Source organism: Sebastes umbrosus, chromosome 1, assembly GCF_015220745.1.
Source record: "Sebastes umbrosus isolate fSebUmb1 chromosome 1, fSebUmb1.pri, whole genome shotgun sequence".
Lineage (NCBI taxonomy): Eukaryota > Metazoa > Chordata > Actinopteri > Perciformes > Sebastidae > Sebastes > Sebastes umbrosus.
This window is the reverse complement of record NC_051269.1, coordinates 43,987,839-44,008,837: the sequence shown is the minus strand read 5'-3', so window position 1 is coordinate 44,008,837 and position 20,999 is coordinate 43,987,839. Positions and strand designations below refer to the sequence as shown.

General features: G+C 37.0%; 1 protein-coding gene across 2 annotated transcripts in view; it reads right to left on the bottom strand.

Annotated features, from left to right (window-relative positions):
* The window catches only part of ywhaba (tyrosine 3-monooxygenase/tryptophan 5-monooxygenase activation protein, beta polypeptide a), a 31,779-nt gene extending 11,241 nt beyond the window's left edge, over positions 1-20,538 (bottom strand). The window contains exons 1-3 of one of the 2 annotated variants that reach the window (XM_037770501.1): positions 20,380-20,483; positions 4,460-4,508; positions 3,974-4,133 (exon numbers count right to left, since the gene is read on the bottom strand). In XM_037770501.1, coding sequence (XP_037626429.1) covers positions 3,974-4,126 — 153 coding nt within the window. In that variant the 5' untranslated portion in view covers positions 4,127-4,133; positions 4,460-4,508; positions 20,380-20,483. Of the gene's footprint in view, positions 1-3,973; positions 4,134-4,459; positions 4,509-20,379 lie in introns of both variants that reach the window. The other variant, XM_037770494.1, reaches the window with a different exon arrangement.
* Positions 20,539-20,999: the final 461 nt, after the last annotated feature.

Here is a 20,999-nt window from a genome sequence, read left to right as displayed (position 1 = left end):
TTGAACGGTCACTGTAAATGCTGTAAATAAACATCAAGGAGAAGCAGACTGGTTTGGGTCATACATGTTTTTAGAGCTGGGACGATCCACCTATCTCCTGATTCCATACTAACACCATACTGGGGTGTCGATTAGATACAGACGTGGACAAAATTGTTGGTACCCTTCCGTTAAAGAAAGAAAAACCCACAATGGTCACTGAAATAACTTGAAACTGACAAAAGTAATAATAAATACAAATTTACTGAAAATTAACTAATGAAAATCAGACATTGATTTTGAATTATGGTTCAACAGAATCATTTTAAAAAACAAACTAATGAAACTGACCTGGACAAAAATGATGGTAGCCCTAGAAAAGATGTAAAATAATGTGACCATAGGGACATGTTAAACTAAGGTGTGTCCTGTAAATAGCATCACAGGTATCTTCAAACTTGTAATCAGTCAGTCTGCCTATTTAAAGGGTGAAAAGTAGTCACTGTGCTGTTTGGTGTCATGGTGTGTACCACACTGAACATGGACCACAGAAAGCTAAGGAGAGAGTTGTCTCAGGAGATCAGAAAGAACATTATAGACCTTCATGTTAAAGGTAAAGGCTATAAGACCATCTCCAAGCAGCTTGATGTTCCTGTGACTACAGCTGCACATATTATTCAGAAGTTTAAGGTCCATGGGACTGTAGCCTACCTCCCTGGATGTGGCCGCAAGAGGAACATTGATGACAAATTGAAGAGACGGATAATACGAATGGTAACCAAAGAGCCCAGAACAACTTCCAAAGAGATTAGAGGTGAACTCCAAGGTCAAGGTACATCAGTGTCAGATCGCACCATCCGTCACTGTTTGAGCCAAAGTGGACTTAATGGAAGACAACCGAGGAGGACACCAAATCATAAAAAAGTGAGACTGGAATTTGCCAAAATGCATACTGACAAGCCACAAAGCTTCTGGGAGAATGTCCTTTGGACAGATGAGACAAAACTGGAGCTTTTTGGCAAGTCACATCAGCTCTATGTTCACAGACGAAGAGATGAAGCATCCAAAGAAAAGAACACTGTACCTAATGTAAAACATGGAGGAGGCTCGGTTATGTTATGGGGCTGCTTTGTTGCATCTGGCACAGGGTGTCTTGAATCTGTGCAGGGTGCAATGAAATCTCAAGACTATCAAGGCATTCTGGAGCGAAATGTGCTGCCCAGTGTCAGAAAGCTTGGTCTCAGTCGCAGGTCATGGGTCCTCAAACAGGATAATGACCCAAAACACAGCTAAAAACACCCAAGAATGAGTAAGAACAAAACATTGGACTGTTCTGAAGTGGCCTTCTATGAACCCTGATCTAAATCCTATTGAACATCTGTAGAAGGAGCTGAAACATGCATTCGGAGAAGGCACCCTTCAAACCTGAGACAGCTGGAGCAGTTTGCTCACGAGGAGTGGGCCAACATACCTGTGGACAGGTGCAGAAGTCTCATTGAGAGTTACAGAAATCACTTGATTGCAGTGACTGCCTCAAAAGGTTGTGCAACAAAATATTAAGTTAAGGGTACCATCATTTTTGTCCAGGCCAGTTTCATTAGTTTGTTTTTTAAAATGATTCTGCTGAACCATAATTCAAAAACAATATCTGATTTTCATTAGTTCATTTTCAGTACATTTTTATTTATTATTACTTTTGTCAGTTTCAAGTTATTTCAGTGACCATTGTGGGTTTTTCTTTCTTTAACGGAAGGGTACCAACAATTTTGTCCACGTCTGTATGTATTGCGATTTTTAAGTATTGTCATTCTAAAACTATTACGATTCGATATTTATCATTACATTTTTTCCAGCAACCAAGAAATCAAAGAATAAAGACGTGTCCCTCACAGATTAGTGGGATTTTCTTTATAACATGTAATGTTTTATACTTCTGGTGAATATAATCCATCAATCTGATTTCCATAGATGTATTTAGTATATACAGTTCCCTTTGTTAACACCTTATTTTGAAAAGTGGACGTAGTCCCACGTGTCTACTTCCTCTAACTTCTCCAAGGTGGTCTCTAGCTCTCCCGTCAGCTCCGTTCTCTTTATCCATCCATGGTCAGCTCCATCAGGGCCGTTTCAATGCAGAGAACAGACATGTCAGTATCTGGGTGCTCTACAGTCGTAGCGTCGGCCCGTTTGACCACGGAGACGAGAGCGACAGCCGGCTCCACCGCCACGTTACCGCCATACCATAACGTTACCGCCATACCATAACGCTTCCTGCCCGTGACAGAGTTAGCATGCAGCTTTAGCTCTGCTCTGTATAGCTCTGCTTTTCCTGTCAATGTGTGAAACCCAAAGTGTTTCCATCTTTACTGGATGTGTAGCGTTTACCACGCTGGATTTAACATGGGAGGGTGCAGGTCGTATCCACGCTGACCAGGGTCTGAAATTACCCCCCCCCACCTCCAACCGCCAAATGCAGGTAAATTGTTGGCAGTGGCGGGTGAAATAGTCAGGACATCCGCCACCGTGGCAGGCAGCACAAAAAGTTAATTTCAGACCGTGAACCAGACCATTTCTACTTCCTCGTTTTGGCTCGCTGAGGTTTGTTTTGGTTGACGGATACGGAGCGGATATGACGTCACGTTACTCAGACTACCACAATAAAAGAGGTGACTTCCTTCTACCTCCACATAGACTCAGATGAAGCAGATAGATCCATTCTGGTGTTAAAATAACTATTTCAAAAAACAAAAAAAGAAAAAGAAAAGAAATTGCTATACATCGGTAAATTGATTTTTATAAAGTATCATAAGCGTATTGATTGAACCGTGAGCTCTATATGGTGAATTTAACACTGACTGAACCGTGAGCTCTAGATGGTGAATTTAACACTGATTGAACCGTGAGCTCTAGATGGTGAATTTAACACTGACTGAACCATGAGTTCTAGATGGTGAATTTAACACTGATTGAACCGTGAGCTCTAGATGGTGAATTTAACACTGACTGAACCGTGAGTTCTAGATGGTGAATTTAACACTGACTGAACCGTGAGTTCTAGATGGTGAATTTAACACTGATTGAACCGTGAGTTCTAGATGGTGAATTTAACACTGACTGAACCGTGAGTTCTAGATGGTGAATTTAACACTGATTGAACCGTGAGCTCTAGATGGTGAATATAATACTGATTGAACCGTGAGCTCTAGATGGTGAATATAATACTGATTGAACCGTGAGCTCTAGATGGTGAATTTAACACTGATTGAACCGTGAGCTCTATATGGTGAATTTAACACTGACTGAACCGTGAGCTCTATATGGTGAATTTAACACTGATTGAACCGTGAGCTCTATATGGTGAATATAATACTGATTGAACCGTGAGCTCTATATGGTGAATATAATACTGATTGAACCGTGAGCTCTAGATGGTGAATTTAATACTGACTGAACCGTGAGCTCTATATGGTGAATTTAACACTGACTGAACCGTGAGCTCTATATGGTGAATATAATACTGATTGAACCGTGAGCTCTAGATGGTGAATTTAACACTGACTGAACCGTGAGCTCTAGATGGTGAATTTAACACTGACTGAACCGTGAGCTCTAGATGGTGAATTTAACACTGATTGAACCGTGAGCTCTATATGGTGAATTTAACACTGATTGAACCGTGAGCTCTATATGGTGAATTTAACACTGACTGAACCGTGAGCTCTAGATGGTGAATTTAACACTGACTGAACCGTGAGCTCTAGATGGTGAATTTAACACTGACTGAACCGTGAGCTCTAGATGGTGAATTTAACACTGATTGAACCGTGAGCTCTATATGGTGAATTTAATACTGACTGAACCGTGAGCTCTATATGGTGAATTTAACACTGACTGAACCGTGAGCTCTAGATGGTGAATATAATCAGACCTTGAGCTGTACAGTTACATCAGAGCGTCTACAGGTTTGAGGGGAAACATTAGAAGGATGTCGTACCACGTTCTTGTAGGCGACCGAGAGCAGGTTGCGCTCCTCGTTGCTGAGCTCCGTGCCCTGCTCCGTCACGGCCTTCATGGCAGCCGCCATGTCGTCGTAGCGCTCGGCCTGCTCTGCCAGCTTGGCTTTCTGCACCAGGTCATTCTTATCCATCTTTAGGCTGCAGGGAGGAGAACAGAGTTAGTTAACGTTAGTGTTTGGACTGAAGCGTCGGGGCTGGAACAGGCAAAGACAGGAGGACAGACTGAGACTGAGAGAGGTTATGAGAAAGACACAAAGACGAGTGTGAGAACAACGGATGTGCAACACCTGAGGGACCATGAATAAATGTTAATACACCAGCACCAGACTCCAGTTCTACCCTCACACCTGCATACAAACACGTTCAATACATTTCCGGTTTGGACGCTTAGTGTAGTGACGACCCTTCCACCAGACGGAGATGCAAACACCACCCTGTTGTGTTCCAGTATCCTCGGAGCTTACCTGACCTCTGACCTCCCTGAGGAAGCCTGGCGTTGAGGATGGGGTTTCCCTACGGAGGGCACAAGAGTTAGGCTACAAGCTTGATAAAAACTCCATTTATTTTGTATTGTTTAAATCTCAGTTTCAACCAAAGCTGTTTGGATTTTTCCAGGAGGTTTTAGAGGCAGATACTTAACTATAGTTACTTAATGTTGAGTTCTGATCTAATACAAGAAGCATTACTGTGATTGACAGTAAATCTGAAACAAAACCAAATCAGAAAAAAGCAGCAAGTTGTGACATATTAGAAGTAAATCCACAGAATAAATAGGTTTAGGGTTTGTAGGGTTGTTCCAATACCAGGATCGGAAATGCGTCTAATACCTCCCAAAATTCGGCACCGAGTATCGGCAACTAGCCAGTCTACGCACCGATCCAATACCATCATTTATTTACCCAGAAAAAAATCAACTTGTTTAACCAGCAGTTTAACCTAATTACATTATATTACATTATATTACATTATATTAACATGAATGTATTATATTAGCATGAATGTCGCACAACATGGAAGTGAAAGCAGCACTCTGCTTATTTAAATGTGAAACCCCAATAAAACAATTTTGTCCCTAAAATCAATGAATAATGGTGATAAAGAATGGTGATTATCATTTTAGCCATAACTGTGCAGCCCTACAGCTGGGCCATGTTTATTATTATTATTATATATTGTTTATGATCTGACTGTACTCCAGAAGATATCTGGGGCTCCATATATATACTGGAAAAACAAAGTTCGGAAACTTGTGTTCGGTGGATTATTTCTCTGTTGTATCAATGCTAATGGTCATTGTATTCTACATGGTTGGAAAGCCTGTTTATTTACCTTCACAATGATGTCCAACTTGTAAGGATCGTGCATTTGTGGGATGAGCAGCACAGCTGATGATGTGGGTAGCGCCCAAGAAAAATTTGCCAAAATGCTCTGTCAATGGTAAACAGTGTATTCTCATGAGGCTACCAGGAAGCCTGCAGTGACTGCCCTTCACCGTCAGGCCCGTTGGCGCTGGTGTCTCCAACAGACAATGGAACCTGAACATGTGGGGGAATGTCATGTTCAGTGATGAGTCCAGGTTCTGTCTGTTAAAGTTGGATGGCAGGGTCAAAATATGGAGACGACGTGGAGAACGCTATGCTGATTGTTGCACCGATGGAGTAACAGCTTTTGGTGGGGGCAGTGTCATGGTGTGGGGGAGGGGGGGCATCTCCCTCACTGGTAAAACAAGGCTTGTCATCATTGAAGGCCATCTCAATGCAGGGAGATATCGGGATGAGATTCTGCAGCCAGTGGTGATCCCATATCTCCACAATCTGGGACCTAACTTCATCCTCCAAGATGACAACGCCCCCCCCCACAGAGCCAGGGTTATCACAGACTACCTCCACAATGTGGGAGGAGAGAGAATGGAACGTCCTGCCAAGAGTCCACACCTCAACCCAACTCAACACTTGTAGGATCAGCTTGGGCGTGCTGTACGTGTTAGAGTGACCAACACAACCACGCTGGCTGACCTGCAACCAATCCTGGTTGAGGAATGGAACGCCATCCCACAGCAACGTGTGACCAGGTTGGTGACCAGCATGAGGAGGAGGTGCCAGGCTGTTGTGGCTGCGTATGGATCTTCCACCGCTACTGAGGCTCCTGACGGTGGATTCAATGAATAAAGTGTAAAATTGCCAATATGTCTTGTTTGTTCCTTGTTACTGATAGAGAGTTCAATCATCCAATCCACCAAACAACTCAAAACAAGAGTCAATACCAACAGGAGAATACACTGTTTACCATTGACGGAGCATTTTGGCAAATTGTTCTTGGGCGCTCCCCACATCATCAGCTGTGCTGCTCATCCCACAAATACATGATCCTTACAAGTGTGACATCATTGTGAAGGTAAATAAACAGGCTTTCCAACCATGTAGAATACAATGACCATTAGCATTGATACAACAGAGAAATAATCCACCAAACACAAGTTTAACTACTTTGTTTTTTCAGTTTTATTGAAAACTGGTTATATTAAGCTAGTTATATTAAACTGGGTATATTATACTGGTTATATTAAACTGGTTATATTAAGCTAGTTATATTAAACTGGTTATATTAAGCTAGTTATATTAAACTGGGTATATTATACTGGTTATATTATGGTTATATTAAACTGGTTATATTAAGCTAGTTATATTAAACTGGGTATATTATACTGGTTATATTATACTGGTTATATTAAACTGGTTTTATTATGGTTATATTATACTGGTTATATTAAACTGGTTATATTAAACTGGTTATATTATGGTTATATTATACTGGTTATATTATGGTTATATTAAACTGGTTATATTATACTGGTTATATTAAACTGGTTATATTAAACTGGTTATATTAAAGTGGTTTTATTATGGTTATATTATACTGGTTATATTATGGTTATATTAAACTGGTTATATTAAACTGGTTTTATTAAACTGGGTATATTATACTGGTTATATTATACTGGTTATATTAAACTGGTTTTATTATGGTTATATTAAACTGGTTGTATTAAACTGGTTATATTAAACTGGTTATATTAAACTGGTTTTATTATGGTTATATTATACTGGTTATATTAAACTGGTCATATTAAACTGGTTTTATTATGGTTATATTAAACTGGTTATATTAAACTAGTTTTATTATGGTTATATTAAACTGGTTATATTAAACTAGTTTTATTATGGTTATATTAAACTGGTTATATTATACTGGTTATATTAAACTGGTTTTATTATGGTTATATTAAACTGGTTATATTATACTGGTTATATTAAACTAGTTTTATTATGGTTATATTAAACTGGTTATATTAAACTAGTTTTATTATGGTTATATTAAACTGGTTATATTATACTGGTTATATTAAACTAGTTTTATTATGGTTATATTATACTGGTTATATTAAACTAGTTTTATTATGGTTATATTAAACTGGTTATATTAAGCTAGTTATATTAAACTGGGTATATTATACTGGTTATATTATGGTTATATTAAACTGGTTATATTAAGCTAGTTATATTAAACTGGGTATATTATACTGGTTATATTATACTGGTTATATTAAACTGGTTTTATTATGGTTATATTATACTGGTTATATTAAACTGGTTATATTAAACTGGTTATATTATACTTATATTATACTGGTTATATTATGGTTATATTAAACTGGTTATATTATACTGGTTATATTAAACTGGTTATATTAAACTGGTTATATTATACTGGTTATATTAAACTGGTTATATTAAACTGGTTATATTAAAGTGGTTTTATTATGGTTATATTATACTGGTTATATTATGGTTATATTAAACTGGTTATATTAAACTGGTTTTATTAAACTGGGTATATTATACTGGTTATATTAAACTGGTTTTATTATGGTTATATTAAACTGGTTGTATTAAACTGGTTATATTAAACTGGTTTTATTATGTTATATTAAACTGGTTATATTAAACTGGTTATATTAAACTGGTTTTATTATGGTTATATTATACTGGTTATATTAAACTGGTTATATTAAACTGGTTTTATTATGGTTATATTAAACTGGTTATATTATACTGGTTATATTAAACTAGTTTTATTATGGTTATATTAAACTGGTTATATTAAACTAGTTTTATTATGGTTATATTAAACTGGTTATATTATACTGGTTATATTAAACTAGTTTTATTATGGTTATATTATACTGGTTATATTAAACTAGTTTTATTATGGTTATATTAAACTGGTTATATTAAACTGGTTATATTATACTGGTTATATTAAACTGGTTTTATTATGGTTATATTATACTGGTTATATTAAACTGGTTATATTAAACTGGTTTTATTATGGTTATATTAAACTGGTTTTATTATGTTATATTAAACTGGTTTTATTATGTTATATTAAACTGGTTGTATTAAACTGGTTATATTAAACTGGTTATATTATACTGTTATATTAAACTGGATTTATTATGGTTATATCATATTGGTTATATTAAACTGGTTATATTAAACTGGTTTTATTATGTTATATTAAACTGGTTTTATTATGTTATATTAAACTGGTTATATTAAACTGGTTATATTAAACTGGTTATATTAAACTGGTTATATTATACTGTTATATTAAACTGGTTTTATTATGGTTATATCATATTGGTTATATTAAACTGGTTATATTAAACTGGTTTTATTATGGTTATATTAAACTGGTTATATTAAACTGTTTTTATTATGTTATATTAAACTGGTTACATTATACTGGTTACATTATGGTTATATTATGTGTATCAAATGAACATGATGAAGTTGAACTCAACACCACCAGATGGCAGCGAGGCCTCCGTGTTCTCACTATGACACATCTTCAATTTAATTCATGCTGTCAGATTAATGTGCAGCATTATTTTATACCCTGTTAAAACATCGCTCAGTCAACTGAACAGTTCTTGCTTGTGAGCTACTGAAAACTGTCAATAAATCAATAATTAATCTCCTGTCTACTTTAATCAATTGTCTCTCTAGAGTTGGACTGACGATATTTATCATCAGTCTATATGACGTCAACCATAGAGTTTATACGCTGGTATCCCTTTAATATCTCTGCTTGTAGTAATGCTGAATTAAACCAATAAGCAGGACGCTTTACAAGATCTCTGTATAAATGTTGTGGTAGTATACAGAGTATAAAGTATAAATGTTGTGGTAGTATACAGAGTATAACGTTTGTGGTAGTATATAGAGTATAAAGTTTGTGGTAGTATATAGAGTATAAAGTTTGTGGTAGTATAGAGAGTATAAAGTTTGTGGTAGTATAGAGAGTATAAATGTTGTGGTAGTATATAGAGTATAAAGTTTGTGGTAGTATATAGAGTATAACGTTTGTGGTAGTATATAGAGTATAACGTTTGTGGTAGTATATAGAGTATAAAGTTTGTGGTAGTATAGAGAGTATAAATGTTGTGGTAGTATACAGAGTATAACTGTTGTGGTAGTATAGAGAGTATAAATGTTCAAATCAAATCAAATCAAATCAAATCAAATCATGTTGCGGTAGTATAAAGAGTATAAAGTTTGTGGTAGTATATAGAGTATAAAGTTTGTGGTAGTATATAAAGTATACATGTTGTGGTAGTATACAGAGTATAAAGTATAAATGTTGTGGTAGTATACAGAGTATAAATGTTGTGGTAGTATATAGAGTATAACGTTTGTGGTAGTATAGAGAGTATAACGTTTGTGGTAATATAGAGAGTATAAAGTTTGTGGTAGTATACAGAGTATAAAGTTTGTGGTAGTATAGAAAGTATAACGTTTGTGGTAGTATATAGAGTATAAAGTTTGTGGTAGTATACAGAGTATAAAGTTTGTGGTAGTATACAGAGTATAAAGTTTGTGGTAGTATATAGAGTATAAAGTTTGTGGTAGTATATAGAGTATAAAGTTTGTGGTAGTATATAGAGTATAAAGTTTGTGGTAGTATAGAGAGTATAAAGTTTGTGGTAGTATATAGAGTATAAAGTTTGTGGTAGTACACAGAGTATAAAGTTTGTGGTAGTATAGAGAATAAAAATGTTGTGGTAGTATACAGAGTATAAAGTTTGTGGTAGTATAGAGAATATAAATGTTGTGGTAGTATGCAGAGTATAAAGTATAAATGTTGTGGTAGTATATAGAGGATAAAGTTTGTGGTAGTATAGAGAGTATAAATGTTGTGGTAGTATACAGAGTATAAAGTTTGTGGTAGTATATAGAGTATAACGTTTGTGGTAGTATATAGAGTATAAAGTTTGTGGTAGTATAGAGAGTATAAATGTTGTGGTAGTATACAGAGTATAAAGTATAAATGTTGTGGTAGTATAGAGAGTATAAAGTTTGTGGTAGTATATAGAGTATAAAGTTTGTGGTAGTATATAGAGTATACATGTTGTGGTAGTATACAGAGTATAAAGTTTGTGGTAGTATAGAGAGTATAAAGTTTGTGGTAGTATATAGAGTATAAATGTTGTGGTAGTATAGAGAGTATAAAGTTTGTGGTAGTATACAGAGTATAAAGTTTGTGGTAGTATAGAGAGTATAAATGTTGTGGTAGTATACAGAGTATAAAGTATAACATTTGTGGTAGTATAGAGTATAAAGTTTGTGGTAGTATATAGAGTATAAAGTTTGTGGTAGTATAGAGAGTATAAAGTTTGTGGTAGTATAGAGAGTATAAAGTTTGTGGTAGTATATAGAGTATAAAGTTTGTGGTAGTACACAGAGTATAAAGTTTGTGGTAGTATAGAGAATAAAAATGTTTTGGTAGTATACAGAGTATAAAGTTTGTGGTAGTATAGAGAATATAAATGTTGTGGTAGTATGCAGAGTATAAAGTATAAATGTTGTGGTAGTATATAGAGGATAAAGTTTGTGGTAGTATAGAGAGTATAAATGTTGTGGTAGTATACAGAGTATAAAGTTTGTGGTAGTATATAGAGTATAACGTTTGTGGTAGTATATAGAGTATAACATTTGTGGTAGTATATAGAGTATAACGTTGTGGTAGTATATAGAGTATAAAGTTTGTGGTAGTATAGAGAGTATAAAGTTTGTGGTAGTATATAGAGTATAAAGTTTGTGGTAGTATACAGAGTATAAATGTTGTGGTAGTATAGAGAGTATAAATGTTGTGGTAGTATACAGAGTATAAAGTTTGTGGTAGTATATAGAGTATAACGTTTGTGGTAGTATATAGAGTATAACATTTGTGGTAGTATATAGAGTATAACGTTGTGGTAGTATATAGAGTATAAAGTTTGTGGTAGTATAGAGAGTATAAAGTTTGTGGTAGTATATAGAGTATAAAGTTTGTGGTAGTATATAGAGTATAAAGTTTGTGGTAGTATACAGAGTATAAATGTTGTGGTAGTATAGAGAGTATAAATGTTGTGGTAGTATAGAGAGTATACATGTTGTGGTAGTATAGAGAGTATACATGTTGTGGTAGTATACAGAGTATAAAGTTTGTGGTAGTATAGAGAGTATAAAGTTTGTGGTAGTATATAGAGTATAAAGTTTGTGGTAGTACACAGAGTATAAAGTTTTTTGGTAGTATAGAGAGTATAAATGGTGTGGTAGTATACAGAGTATAAAGTTTGTGGTAGTATAGAGAGTATAAATGTTGTGGTAGTATACAGAGTATAAAGTATAAATGTTGTGGTAGTATAGAGAGTATAAATGTTGTGGTAGTATATAGAGTATAAAGTTTGTGGTAGTATATAGAGTATAAAGTTTGTGGTAGTATACAGAGTACAAATGTTGTGGTAGTATAGAGAGTATAAAGTTTGTGGTTGTATAGAGAGTATAAATGTTGTGGTAGTATACAGAGTATAAAGTATAAATGTTGTGGTAGTATAGAGAATATAAATGTTGTGGTAGTATAGAGAGTATAAAGTATAAATGTTGTGGTAGTATAGAGTATAAATGTTGTGGTAGTATACAGAGTATAAAGTTTGTGGTAGTATAGAGAGTATAAATGTTGTGGTAGTATACAGAGTATAAAGTATAAATGTTGTGGTAGTATACAGAGTATAAATGTTGTGGTAGTATATAGAGTATAAAGTTTTTGGTAGTATATAGAGTATAAAGTTTGTGGTAGTATAGAGAGTATAAAGTTTGTGGTAGTATATAGAGTATAAAGTTTGTGGTAGTATAGAGAGTATAACTTTTGTGGTAGTATATAGAGTATAAAGTTTGTGGTAGTATATAGAGTATAAAGTTTGTGGTAGTATACAGAGTATAAAGTTTGTGGTAGTATAGAGAGTATAAATGTTGTGGTAGTATACAGAGTATAAAGTATAAATGTTGTGGTACTATAGAGAGTATAAATGTTGTGGTAGTATAGAGAGTATAAAGTATAAATGTTGTAGTAGTATAGAGTATAAATGTTGTGGTAGTATACAGAGTATAAAGTTTGTGGTAGTATAGAGAGTATAAATGTTGTGGTAGTATACAGAGTATAAAGTATAACGTTTGTGGTAGTATAGAGTATAAAGTTTGTGGTAGTATAGAGAGTATAAAGTTTGTGGTAGTATATAGAGCATAAAGTTTGTGGTAGTACACAGAGTATAAAGTTTGTGGTAGTATAGAGAGTATAAATGTTGTGGTAGTATACAGAGTATAAAGTTTGTGGTAGTATAGAGAGTATAAATGTTGTGGTAGTATACAGAGTATAAAGTTTGTGGTAGTATACAGAGAATAAATGTTGTGGTAGTATACAGAGTATAAAGTATAAATGTTGTGGTAGTATAGAGAGTATAAATGTTGTGGTAGTATACAGAGTATAAAGTTTGTGGTAGTATATAGAGTATAAAGTTTTTGGTAGTATATAGAGTATAAAGTTTGTGGTAGTATAGAGAGTATAAAGTTTGTGGTAGTATATAGAGTATAAAGTTTGTGGTAGTATAGAGAGTATAAAGTTTGTGGTAGTATATAGAGTATAAAGTTTGTGGTAGTATATAGAGTATAAAGTTTGTGGTAGTATAGAGAGTATAAATGTTGTGGTAGTATACAGAGTATAAAGTATAAATGTTGTGGTACTATAGAGAGTATAAATGTTGTGGTAGTATAGAGAGTATAAAGTATAAATGTTGTAGTAGTATAGAGTATAAATGTTGTGGTAGTATACAGAGTATAAAGTTTGTGGTAGTATAGAGAGTATAAATGTTGTGGTAGTATACAGAGTATAAAGTATAACGTTTGTGGTAGTATAGAGTATAAAGTTTGTGGTAGTATATACAGTATAAAGTTTGTGGTAGTATAGAGAGTATAAAGTTTGTGGTAGTATATAGAGCATAAAGTTTGTGGTAGTACACAGAGTATAAAGTTTGTGGTAGTATAGAGAGTATAAATGTTGTGGTAGTATACAGAGTATAAAGTTTGTGGTAGTATAGAGAGTATAAATGTTGTGGTAGTATACAGAGTATAAAGTTTGTGGTAGTATACAGAGAATAAATGTTGTGGTAGTATACAGAGTATAAAGTATAAATGTTGTGGTAGTATAGAGAGTATAAATGTTGTGGTAGTATACAGAGTATAAAGTTTGTGGTAGTATATAGAGTATAAAGTTTGTGGTAGTGTATAGAGTATACATGTTGTGGTAGTATACAGAGTATAAAGTTTGTGGTAGTATATAGAGTATAAATGTTGTGGTAGTATAGAGAGTATAAAGTATAAATGTTGTGGTAGTATAGAGAGTATAAATGTTGTGGTAGTATAGAGAGTATAAAGTTTGTGGTAGTATAGAGAGTATAAAGTTTGTGGTAGTATAGAGAGTATAAAGTTTGTGGTAGTATAGAGAGTATAAAGTTTGTGGTAGTATATAGAGTATAAAGTTTGTGGTAGTATAGAGAGTATAAAGTTTGTGGTAGTATAGAGAGTATAAAGTCTAGACATTCATGACAACATCAGAACAGACCTCACACCTGAATGAAAAGATGGTATATGGTACAAATAAAAAAAGAACTTCTTCCTTCACAAAGTTTGATCCTGCTTCAAGGGCTGAATCATTAAATCAATTATCCGCTGATATTCAGTTTAGTTCCATTCGTTCTCCTAAACACATAAATGGTGAGACCGTTAGTGTGGTAATGGATCATTAGAAATTCAGACACCTGTTTCCGTTTCCTCCGTTATCAGAACGCTGATTAGAAAGAGATCGCTCGAAAGTCACCAGCGTTGTTTTCAGGTTGACAAAAAAATGTTGGGATTTATATTGGCCAAATCCCCGACATCAGCATCACTACAGGGTTAGTTTCACTTCTCCATCTGAGGGGTTTTAATCACATTACAGCAGCTTTAAGAGGGAATAACAATAAAAAAACATTAGCTTATAATATACTACACTCCTCATGTCTTTATAATCATATTGTAAATCAATAAGACAGGACGCTGTTAAACACCCTAACCAGTTCTAATAATGATTCTGTCTAACATAAACTGAGCTCAACGTTACTTTAAATGTCTCAACGTCTTCATAACATTTAGATCTTAAATAATTCACCAACTTTTTCATAACCAATTAATCATTTACATCACTTTTCACCTGATCATTTATTTTATGCATTTATATTATTGCTGTATATTAATCTTGTGTTCTCTATAACATTGTGAAAGTTTAACACTATTTAGATGGTGGCTTCAAATAAGCCCAGCGGGTTTTTTACCTCTTCCTGCATTGTATATAATATTTTTGGGGTTTGTGTTTTTGTGTCTTAATTTGTGCAAAATAAATAAATACAAATTTTGCAAATGTTCATGACTTTAATGATGATTTAGAATATGACTTAATATCAAGATATTTGGCCTGGGCTATATCAACTTGGATTCTGAGCAATAGTTGTGGACATTTATCACCATTTTATAACGCAAAATATGAAAACAATAATCAGGTGATTAATCAGTAATGAAAACAATAATCAGGTGATTAATCAGTAATGAAAACAATAATCAGGTGATTAATCAGTAATGAAAACAATAATCAGGTGCAGCCCGACTACGGTGACAGTTTCTGTTATTTACCTGGGAGAGGTGAAAGACTTTTTATTTTTATTTTAGGTCATTGGAAGGTGTCGGTGCAGGTTTGACTTTTATACTTTATGCTACCAACTTAACCTGATAATCACACAACCACAGATGCACCGATACAACCGGATCGGAAAATGGGCCGATACCAACAAACAGCTGGATCAAATATCGGTGACCGTGGGACCGATCTATTAAATTCAATTCTATGTTTATATACTATATACATTATATAGCGGAATTTGAATTCCTGTCTAAGTTTTGACCAGTGTGTTGCTGCTTTAAAGGGTTTAAACCTGAATTGTAGTTCCTGTTTAAGTTTTGACCAGTGTGTTGCTGCTTTAAAGGGTTTAAACCTGAATTGTAGTTCCTGTCTAAGTTTTGACCAGTGTGTTGCTGCTTTAAAGGGTTTAAACCTGAATTGTAGTTCCTGTTTAAGTTTTGACCAGTGTGTTGCTGCTTTAAAGGGTTTAAACCTGAATTGTAATTCCTGTCTAAGTTTTGACCAGTGTGTTGCTGCTTTAAAGGGTTTAAACCTGAATTGTAGTTCCTGTTTAAGTTTTGACTAGTGTGTTGCTGCTTTAAAGGGTTTAAACCTGAATTGTAATTCCTGTTAATTCTGAAGATTTTTTTACCAAGTTGTTGGTGTACAATTTATTATTTAAATAATAAATAACAATTCACTAGATGTATATGTATATCTATGTATTAAGCCCAGATACCGCTATCGGGACTGAAGAAGTTGGATCGGTGCCTCCCTAATCAATTTGATAACCCATTAATGATTTAAGTTGCACTAGATCATTTGCTAATTTCCATGACTTAAATGACACTATATTAAATATCTGGATATTTGGCCTGGGCCATATCTATATCTATATCTATATCAACTTGGGTTCTGGGAAGTTGTTGTCAGCATTAATCACCATTTGATATACGTTTGACAGTTTCTGTTATTTACCTGAGAGAGGACAAAGACTTGATCTGCCAGGAGCACTTTGTATTTCAGCTAACTGTCAGGTATTGGTGCAGGTTTACTTTAAAAAGGTTCCTATTTAGTACAAAGTTAACCTGATAATCAAACAACCAGAGGCAAGATAGTTTCTTATTTAATATGGAAAGTCCATGCATGAAAAGCCATTTTAATAAATGATTATAAAAAGGCTATAATTGAATGGATTTCACTGCTCTGACAAACATGAGCTAAGCTAAACAAGCTAAGCATTATTTATAAGCATTATTTAACTGTCAGACATATTCATGTTTCATCTGTAGGACTAAATTCATATAAAAATCGTGTTTATTTTATTGAGATGCTGTTAAAGTGGTCACTAGGGCTGTCACAGTTAACGCCATAACGCGCTAAATGTTGGTGAGGAAAAACTGACATGTCCATGTTCAAAGGGGTCCCTTGACCTCTGACCTCCAGATCAGTGAATGTAAATGGGTTCTATGGGTACCCACGAGTCTCCCCTTTACAGACATGCCCACTTTATGATCATCACATGCAGTTTGGGGCAAGTCATAGTCAAGTCAGCACACTGACACACTGACAGCTGTTGTTGCCTGTTGGGCTGCAGTTTGACATGTTATGATTGGAGCAGATTGTTTTATGCTAAATGCAGTACCTGTGAGGGTTTCTGGATCAATATCTGTCATTGATTATATATTATATACATACATATACATACACTCCCGTGTTGATAAGAGTATTAAACACTGGACTAATCTCCCTTTAAGGTTCATTTGGAACAGATAACATGTGATTAATATGTGGTTAAATATTGTAATGGACTCATTGATGTAATACCAGAACAATGAGTCCAGGTCGTTGAGTAATCAGGAACCAGTGAAGCTGTTCAATAGGAAGTGAATGTTCAGCATGTGTCATCTCAACCACCATGTTCCCCTCTGAACCTGTTTCCCTTCAGCATCCTCAGCTTAGCGTCTAGCATCGGTTACTAGGACCGTTAATAACCGTTAACTAACCGTTAACTAACCGCCGCAGCGACACACACATCCGTTAATATTGATCCTATCTGGCCTCTCCGATCACCAACACACTGATCACTAGCATGTTGCTATACAGCCAGCTAGCTGCTAGCATGCTAACAGTTAGCTGCTGAGGCTAACAGGCAGATCCGCAGAGTGAAGACTCTTCATCACCTCCATCAGCCCGGAGAGTCTTCATCACCTCCATCAGCCCGGAGAGTCTTCATCACCTCCATCAGCCCGGAGGGTCTTCATCACCTCCATCAGCCCGGAGGGTGATGAAGAGTCTTCATCACCTCCATCAGCCCGGAGAGTCTTCATCACCTCCATCAGCCCGGAGGGTGATGAAGAGTCTTCATCACCTCCATCAGCCCGGAGAGTCTTCATCACCTCCATCAGCCCGGAGGGTGACGGGTGACAGAGCTATAGAGCTATAGGGCTATAGAGCTATAGGGCTATAGGGCTATAGAGCTATAGGGCTATAGGGCTATAGGGCTATAGAGCCATAGAGCTATAGGGCTATAGGGCTATAGGGCTATAGAGCCATAGAGCTATAGGGCTATAGGGCTATAGAGCCATAGAGCTATAGGGCTATAGGGCTATAGGGCTATAGAGCCATAGGGCTATAGAGCCATAGAGCCATAGGGCTATAGGGCTATAGGGCTATAGGGCTATAGAGCTATAGAGCTATAGGGCTATAGAGCTATAGGGCTATAGGGCTATAGAGCTATAGAGCTATAGGGCTATAGAGCTATAGGGCTATAGGGCTATAGGGCTATAGGGCTATAGGGCTATAGAGCCATAGAGCCATAGGGCCATAGGGCCATAGGGCTATAGGGCTATAGGGCTATAGAGCCATAGAGCCATAGGGCCATAGGGCCATAGGGCTATAGGGCTATAGAGCTATAGGGCTATAGGGCTATAGAGCTATAGGGCTATAGGGCTATAGAGCTATAGGGCTATAGGGCTATAGGGCTATAGAGCTATAGAGCTATAGGGCTATAGGGCTATAGAGCTATAGGGCTATAGAGCTATAGGGCTATAGGGCTATAGGGCTATAGGGCTATAGAGCTATAGAGCTATAGGGCTATAGGGCTATAGAGCTATAGAGCTATAGGGCTATAGAGCTATAGGGCTAGATAGACTCTGAGCAGCTTTAGTAAACATCCCCTCTGGAGCCGTTTGAACGAGATGCTGAATAACATCCTGCAGGCCTGAAGAGCATCTCTCTCTCTCTCTCTCTCTCTCTCTCTCTCTCATGGAGATACATTACACTGCTAGCATGCTAACGGAACGTCACAGTGTTAGCTTAGCTGCTAGCTGACCCGGTCCAACCCGGTTCAACCCGGTTCAACCCGGTTCAACCCGAACAGCGGGAACATCTGGCCCGAGCTGAGAGCTGAGGCAGCAACATCATTAAATACGACACATGTTCCGTTACACCTCCTCCATCCTCCTCTAACTCTAACCCGGGTTAAATCCTCCTCTAACCCGGGTTAGATCATCCTCTAACGCTAACCCGGGTTAGATCATCCTCTAACTCTAACCCGGGTTAAATCCTCCTCTAACCCGGGTTAGATCATCCTCTAACGCTAACCCGGGTTAGATCATCCTCTAACTCTAACCCGGGTTAAATCCTCCTCTAACCCGGGTTAGATCATCCTCTAACGCTAACCCGGGTTAGATCATCCTCTAACTCTAACCCGGGTTAAATCATCCTCTAACCCGGGTTAGATCATCCTCTAACGCTAACCCGGGTTAGATCATCCTCTAACTCTAACCCGGGTTAGATCATCCTCTAACTCTAACCCGGGTTAGATCATCCTCTAACCCGGGTTAGATCATCCTCTAACTCTAACCCGGGTTAGATCATCCTCTAACCCGGGTTAGATCATCCTCTAACTCTAACCCGGGTTAGATCATCCTCTAACGCTAACCCGGGTTAGATCATCCTCTAACTCTAACCCGGGTTAGATCATCCTCTAACCCGGGTTAGATCATCCTCTAACTCTAACCCGGGTTAGATCATCCTCTAACGCTAACCCGGGTTAGATCATCCTCTAACCCGGGTTAGATCATCCTCTAACGCTAACCCGGGTTAGATCATCCTCTAACCCGGGTTAATGTGGGTTAGCTTCATTAACTCTAACCCGGGACTTTCCCTCATAATGAGACTCACATCTAAATACTCTAGGTGTGATTTAACCCGGGTTACAGTTAGTGAAGCTAACACTAACCCGGGTTAATGAAGCTAACCCGGGTTAGTGTGGGTTAGCTTCACTGAGCCCCTCCATCACGGATCATCGGTTCTAATGATCATCATCATATATATATCTATATATATATATCTGTATATATACATGTATATATACAGATATATATATCTGTATATATACATATATATACAGATATATATATATCTGTATATATACAGATATATATCTGTATATATACATGTATATATACAGATATATATATCTGTATATATACATATATATACAGATATATATATATCTGTATATATACATACAGATATATATATACAGATATATATATATATATCTGTATATATACATACAGATATATATATACAGATATATATATATATATATCTGTATATATACATACAGATATATATATATACATATATTGATACGCTGGGTGTCTTCAGCAGCAGGTTCGGGTCTCCCGGTGAGTAAAGGGACCTGAACCGGTTCTATTCAGCATCAGCTGCTATGAGAGCAGCTCTCTCTCTCTCTCTCGGTTCGGCTCGGTTCGGCTCGGCTCGGCTCGGTTCGGCTCGGTTCGGTTCGGCTCGGCTCGGCTGCCGAGCTGTCAAAATGTTAAAATGGCCCAACTCGGTGCTTCTCCTCCTTCACGGTCACCGCGGAGAGTCTGGGCCTCCAGAACCAGAACCAGAACCAGAGCCAGCTACAGCCCCGTACACCGAGACCCGAGACCCGAGACCCGGCCTGTACAGCCCGGTACACCGAGACCCGAGACCCGAGACCCGGCCTGTACAGCCGGTACACCGAGACCCGAACCCGGATGGTCTGTGGGTTCTTTCTCCGCTCTTAGACCACCAGTCTCCTGATCACACCGATATAATATAACACGAGTCTCTCGGCCTGCAGCCTCTCTAGGAACCAGAACCAGAACCCGCCCCGGAGCCCAGAACCAGCAGCTCTTCCTCCGCAGAGGGTTGAGGCTCCGGGTCCTGGTCCGGGTCCGGGTCCGGAACCAACCCGTCTCTAACAGACCAGCAGGTGCTGAGCAGGTGAACTCACATGAGGAGGTGTCTGGAGGTCCTGGTTCGGGTGTAGTTCGGGTTCTGGAGGAGTCGAGCAGCTCCGGGTAGTCTCAGGGTGTTCGGGTATTCAGGGCAGAACCACTTCCGGTCTGCGCTGACACTTCCGCTTCCTCTAAACCCCGCCCCTCCCCCCCCGTCTCCATGGCGACGGCGCCAGGGGGTTTCCTGAGCATCTTCTGAGGGGCTCTGACGTCAGAAGGGACCATGGCAACCGCTATATGATGACGTGCGCCGGTCTCCGTGGCAACTGTCTCCATGAGGCCGCTGCTGTCGTATCTGAGTTCAGCATCGAGTCAGCTGATCAGCTCTGTGTGGGTTCCTCTGATTCCTGTTGTTGCTCTACACACCACCTACACACCATCCACCATCAACCATTAATAATAATAATAATAATAATAACAACACATTTATACACACTTTACTCTGATTCCTGTTATTATTTTACAGGCGTTCATAGTTTATAAGAAGCACCACCTACACACCCACACCCACACCGTCCACCATCAACTGTTAATAAAACATCTTTACAACACATTTATACATACTTTACTCTTTATCTTACAAACATTTAAAAACACTTAAACAGACATGATCAGA